Source organism: Habropoda laboriosa, unplaced genomic scaffold, assembly GCF_001263275.1.
Source record: "Habropoda laboriosa isolate 0110345459 unplaced genomic scaffold, ASM126327v1 scaffold88, whole genome shotgun sequence".
NCBI classification, from domain to species: Eukaryota; Metazoa; Arthropoda; class Insecta; order Hymenoptera; family Apidae; genus Habropoda; species Habropoda laboriosa.
Window position 1 is genome coordinate 989,881 of NW_017100219.1, and position 6,485 is coordinate 996,365.

General features: G+C 49.6%; 1 protein-coding gene across 1 annotated transcript in view; it reads left to right on the top strand.

Moving 5' to 3' along the window:
• Positions 1–3,300: 3,300 nt before the first annotated feature.
• Positions 3,301–6,485, top strand: part of LOC108570984 (protein dead ringer) — a 142,354-nt gene continuing 139,169 nt past the window's right edge. Inside the window, exon 1 of the mRNA XM_017932929.1 lies at positions 3,301–3,405. Coding sequence (XP_017788418.1) covers positions 3,301–3,405 — 105 coding nt within the window. The remainder of the gene's footprint in view (positions 3,406–6,485) is intronic.

Genomic DNA, 6,485 nt, shown 5'->3' on the forward strand with positions numbered 1-6,485 from the left:
TTTTAAAAGGTTTTCTGCGCAAAGGAAACAGTTTTAATTCCAAATTTTTCACCTTTCGACTTGGAGGATTAAAGCGAAACGTTCCCTCTTCGAGAAACGCGGAAACGTTGACAAATAGACAACGCAGTCAAGATGAGTTTTATTACTGTTGGAATCAAATAGCCGTTCGAGTGTTAACTGCCTGGTGCTCGGCGAAAGAACCTCAAGTTTAATACCATTTACCGGTAGGATCGCGTTTTCTCCTTCTTCTCTCTCTTCCTCTCTTTCTTTCGTGCACGCTTCAACCTCCTCCTCCTGCGCGATTGTCGACGTTGCGCATGGTTTACCACGTTACCGCACCGTGTACAGCGAAGAAAGACACTTGCGTTACTCCTGTCTGCTTACGGCGGTGTCTTAAATGCATCCAAGTCGCTTGTCACTCGTGGGAACAATTTTCCTCAACGATCGACCCATAGGGTTGATCCTTTCGTCGTGTTCGCGAGTAAACGAAAGCCTGTAATCGACCGAGTTAGCGCTGAATATTTTATTTCGCGTAAATATAGGAGTTAAGGAGATAAAGATAGGTTAAAACACCCAATTTTGTGTGCAACGTGGAACAATTTACAAACGAGAGTTGTTACGGTGTAAAGTTCGATTTCGTTCGTTGTTTTATCGTATTCGTTTCGGATACTCGGGACGTAAACTGCACGCGTGAGGATGCACAATAGATTGTTCACGAGTGAATGGAACAGGATCCACGACAATGTAGTTTTCGTTCACGGCTGATTTGGTGGGTAAAATACGTTCACGGTTCGGTCGGCCATGTTTTCGAGATTATCGTGTCCCTGACTCGTGACATGGCGCCCGGTGAATTGAACTGGGGATCGAAAACTAATAATTGGCCAAATTAAGAAGTACATTTTACTAGGAAGATAGTTCTTCGTGGAAACGCCTACGTATAATCGTGAAAAATGATCGTGTATCTAACTAAAGGGAGAAGTCAGATGTCGTGACGAGGATCTTTGGCAGCGTGGTATCGCGCAGAAGGATCGTTGCAATCATGGTCAATTACCGGCAAACCTTACGCCGCCGTATCCTCGATGGAACATGATACCGGTATGAAAATACGAAGAGGGGAATCGCATCGAGACGATCTCTTCGGGCGTTTCCATCGAATCCGCCGATCGCTCGTGGGGTCTCGCGCGAGTTAACGAGCGTGTAGGAAAATAGAGGAAAATATAGACGTCAACCGGAGCGTGGACGAGGCTGACGATCGTTATCGTTCGACCGCGGTAATTGCTCCCTACGCTTAAATAATTGAATTCGCCGCTTGAGATAGAGCAACAGAGAGAGAGAGAGAGAGAAAGAGAGAGAGAGAGGAGTAAAATCGGCAGGATAATAATTTATTAAAGAGCGAAGTGGTATTGGTTCGCTGGTTGGAAGCGCGTTGCACGCACGCCTCACAGGCAGGCAGGTATCGCGATCCCCGGGATAAAACGGAAGCGAAAAACATCGAGGGAAATCCCGTGCGACCGCACCGAAAATCTCCGCCGGTCGTCCACGCTCGAGTTCGTAGAGCACAGGGGTCGTTATCCGATAGGATAAGCGAAAGAGAGAGTTTAGCAGAGCGAAAGAGAGAATCAGAGTGAGAAAGGGTAAGGGAGGTAAGCGCGAGATCGAGAGAGAAAGAGAGGAGGATAGAGTGAAGGAAAAGAGGGAGGTGTCGATACCGGGCGTGACCATTGGTCTACCGCCTACCGTAGCCTGATATGCGCTGCCAGCCGACGGCGTTGGCGTCCTAGGCCTCCGCCCACCGAATGCTATTTCGCCTGCCTGCTCGTCCTGTCTGCCAGCGAACGTTCGGTGCCTCGACCGAGGCGTGTAAGAGTAGAGGGGATCGCGAACGCGGCTCCAACATCCAAGCGTCAGATCGCAAGGGGACGCGAGTGTGCGCGCGTCAGCTCCGTCTTCGGTTTGTCTGCCTTCGTTCCTACTCTGCCGGTTCGTTCTTCTTCCGTTTAGTTTCCCCATTCAGTCGAATCGACGGCGGCCGGTGTACTCGTTGTACGATTTTTTTTCACACGTTCGACATCGTCGCTTCTCGGCTGATGACGCGTGTTGTCGGACGAGTGGAGGACGCGTTCAATCGACACGCGATGCTGAACGAAGTCGATGGCAATACGTCGCGCGTGTAACCACCAAATCATCGGTAAAAATCGTTCCGTCTTCGTCGCGCCCGCGAACACACCCGAACTCCTCGTGTCCTGCTCCTTTTCCCTCCCCTCGCCCCTCCCCAGCAACTTCGGCCGACGAGTCGTCGTCGCCTTACCCCTTATCCCCACTCCCGCCCCGTCCTGTCTTCCTTCCTTCCTCCCAGGAGTGTCAGTCCCTTTCGGTATCGCGGTGTGCGCGCATTACCACTGTACCGTATACGACACTGGCAACACGTAGAGACGCGTACGCGTGCGCGCCGTTCGCTCGTAAACTTTCCGCCTTTTTCCTCTCTCCTGTGTGCTGTTGTGTGTTGGCTTGGCCACGACGAAGACGAAGACGACGACGGCGACGACGACGATCGCTAAACGTTCGCGATAGAGAAGGCTCGCGCGCATGTCAGCCATCAGCGAGCCGCGTGTGCTTCTTTTACCTTGGTGACAGCCCTCGAACACCACCACTACCATCACCATCACCGTCACCACGTCGTCCACCAGGAAGAATCGGCGATCACACGAGAACGACTTCGATCCAGATAACCTCTACATCGGATCAGAGTGGATCGTGCGAGTTTTTTGTGTACGAAACACGGATTAATCGAGAGACATGGACACGTATTACTCGCGTCGTCGCGGTAACAGTGTTTGTTCGCAGTGCCGATGATAGTTACCACGAATCCTGGCGAATTTTTCACCGGTAACGTGATTCACTTACCGACGGAGCCGATACATTAAGATTTCCTCGTTTCGCGTCACGTGCGATTCACGCGGCCCGCGATATATTTATCGGCTGGTGTTTACCGAGAGAAAAAAAAAAAAAAGAACGTACGGTGTCGCGCACGCGGTGTTCCGTTCGCGTTTTCACGCACGTTTCAACAACGGCGTGATTTCTTTCTGAATACGCGGGCAGAGCCCTAGCGTGTGCGGAACATTAGACGGTGCTGAAACGACGCAATCGAGCCGTCCGTTCGCTCGCTCGTCTCGCCTAGGATCGTTTTTATCGGCAGCGTGTTTTCGCTGCGGGGTGTCTCTCGTGTCGTGAGGGACCGCGTTGCGGTAAAAAGCAGCCAAAATTCGGGTGAAGAACAGAGAACCGTTACCATCCTACGCGATGGAGATGAGCGACGAGTATCAGGACATGGGGAACCCTGGTGGAGGGGTGGCAGTGGTCAATATGCCTATGGCCCATCATCAACACACGCCGGACAGTCCACTGGTAAGTGTTTGTTTTACTTCGTTCGTATTCTACTGTTAAGCGTTGTAACAATAAGAATGTTTTATCGTTCTCGTTATCCATTCTAATCGCGTGACTCTGTTGCCACTTTTTTTTACGAAAGTACACGTTGGAAAAAAAAAAAACAGATTCACGTGCACGTAGTTTCTCGTTGCGTACCGTAGCAATTTCGGTGTTTTTAATCGAGAGATTCTCGCGTCAGGGTTCGCGTGTCCGTAGAGTCGCGTTGCGTAGTAGACAATTTTTAGTTGCTCGAGCGAAAGATTCACGCGTGCATGTAGAGTCGCGTTACGAGGCGAGCATTTTCTGTTATTCCAAGTAACGCGGGTAGCTTGTAAACGTTATCTGTATAGCATGCCTGTGTAGAATGTGAAACGAGGATAGCGTTATTAGTCGATGAAAATTGCGTCGTGTCGCGTGTTGACACGCGTTCGCCGATTGGTCGACGGGTAGATCGATAAAATTGGTCTGACAATAGAACGTCGACTGCGTATTTATGTATTTGCGGTGTAGATCACTGGGAATACATACACCGAAATGCTACGGCGTGCCAGAAGGGCGGCACAGTTTACAAACAATGCCAGGCTGGTTGCCTCGTCGGTGGCTTGGAACGCGTTTTTTTATGTATACCCGGCTACGAGTTTTATGCACGTGCCTATCGTTCTTGATATAAAAGTCACATTCGGCTTGTTTATACCGTGATCGTCCTAGAAACCTCGATGAATTTAATGCCCCGTAAATGTTACGCCTGATAATTCGTGGCGGCCTTTTACAGAATCGTAAAAATCACCTATGCGATTCGTCGACGCTCGATGATTGATATTTACGGTGAATAGTGCTATTGTAACGGAATTTATCTCGTTCCGTCCAAGAATAACGATATCCTCGGCGGAGGATCCCCGCGATTTAACGTTAGGATAGAACAAAAAAGACAAATCGGTCGTGTCACCCAGCAGAATTAGCACTGTTATTGTTGGCACGTTTCGTCCATGGTCGATTTAGTCTTCAACGACACCCTTTGACTACACTGTTTGCCCAAGCTTTGAATCTCGTTTTTATTCGCCAGGCTGACATTAATTCTTGGAATATTCTCTTTTTATCGGCGCCGGTATAACAGCCTCCGCGATGGTTACGGAATTCGCCACGCGTGTACAATGACAAATTCTGTTTTCCTGCCGGAATGTTACTTTTCTCGATTGGTGAATCGGTGCAGGTGACTTTGAAACTTAATGCCTGTATACGAGACTCGCTCGTACTATTCTCGTGCATATACCGGCCGCATCGACGCCATTACGAATATCTCGTAACGCTTATTAACGTGTATCGCACTAAAAATTTTATACCTGCTTAATGATTAATACTATTCCGTGACGTCATAAAAATTCGTGACCCATAATGACGTCACATCTTCGGCAAACAAAAACCAATTTTCCCCGAGCCTTATTGTCATTCTTCATCCAACAATTGACGTCACCCACGAGATATTCAAAATATCGGGTTGTTTTCGCATCGAAAATTCATCCACGTGCGCCACGCAGACAATTACACCGGTGCTAATGAAAATCCTCGATTACGGACTAGATAAGTTTTACTGCGTTCAATCAGCGAACGGACGGAGGTAGCACTCATAAATTACGAGCCAATACCTTGGTCGTTGGTTGCAACGGGGGGAAACATTCTCGTACACTCTAGAAATTTCTCTCTGTTCTTTTCCACGTCTCTTACACGCTCCCCGCGCTCGCCACGCCAATCCTATTACAATACTTTGGAATAATAATAACCCGTAGCCGAAGTATCGTACTCATTTCTTCCCCCACCACCGTTTCGTATCGTTCAGCACAGGAATAGAGAGAGAGAGAGAGATCCAGGAAGCGTCGCGTATTCCAGTCCTTTGCCTCCTCCCGGTGTAAGTAACCGTTCCAAAAATATCTTCCTACCCCCGACACCTCGTATGCCCGCGACGCGTAGTGTAATACGGTATGCCTAACAAATTTTACGTAACATAAGTCCCCGTACGGGTTCACATACGAGGCGAAAAGTCGCTCGAACCGATAATAGCCCGGTAAACAAAGGAGAACGAGAACGGGTTTGTTAGAGGGATCGCGTGGTGGTGGTCCTTGTGGACGCGTCGCGTCTCTCGCGTCGTGTTGTCGCGTTGCGCCGCGAGAGAGGTGTAAACACACCGGTCCAGGCGTTGGATGAAGAATCCCCGGTGTGTATCCGTGAGCCGCCCGTGTCTCACCGCCACTCTATGCATCTCTCGAGAGTATTTGCACGCGCGAGCGCGCCAAGGGTGCGCACACTGTCGCGAAACAAGGGACGACGCAGTGGAGTCGCGTTGCAGAAAAAAGGGAGGAGAGGGGGGGGAGTGAAGATGCGCGAGAGAGCGGGAGAAAGAAAGGGGAGCGCGATAAAGGGGCGAAGATAGAGATCCGGCGAAAGGGGAGGGAGAGAGAGAGAGTGAGCGAGAGAGCGTTGGTGGGGGAAGAGAGGGAGGGGGGTGGGGGGATAACCGGGCAAACGGTGTGCAGAGCGCGGCGCAAGGGCGGGGATTCCCCCTTTCGGCCAATCGGATCGACTAGCGAGTGCGCTCACTTACACAGCGCCAGCAGCTCGCTGTTTCACCTGCAGACGCCATGTCGTGACGTCATGTCTCGTTACGACGGGACCAGGTAAGACATGTGCGGTACCATCGTCGTGGCAGTGCCGTGAGCGCCACCCTGCAACAAGGGTACCGTTCTCCAAACTTTTATCGATTATTCATGTTGCTTATATCTAGAGATTTTGCATGTTTGTTGATTAACATGGATATCTGTCGTTGGGAAAAGGAATTGGTTGTTTGAGGGTGTCGTTCTCTAATTTTTTTTTTTTTTATTATTCACGTTCCTTGTAGGCACTTGGGTACATGGAAAATTTTCAACGTTTCCAATGTTTTCAATGCTGATTAATATGCGTGGTGAACAGGGAAAGGGGTCGGTAGCTTGAGAATATCGTTCTCCAAAGTTTTATCGATCGTTGATGGTCTTCATAAATGGGAGATTTTGCATGATTGGTGATTAATA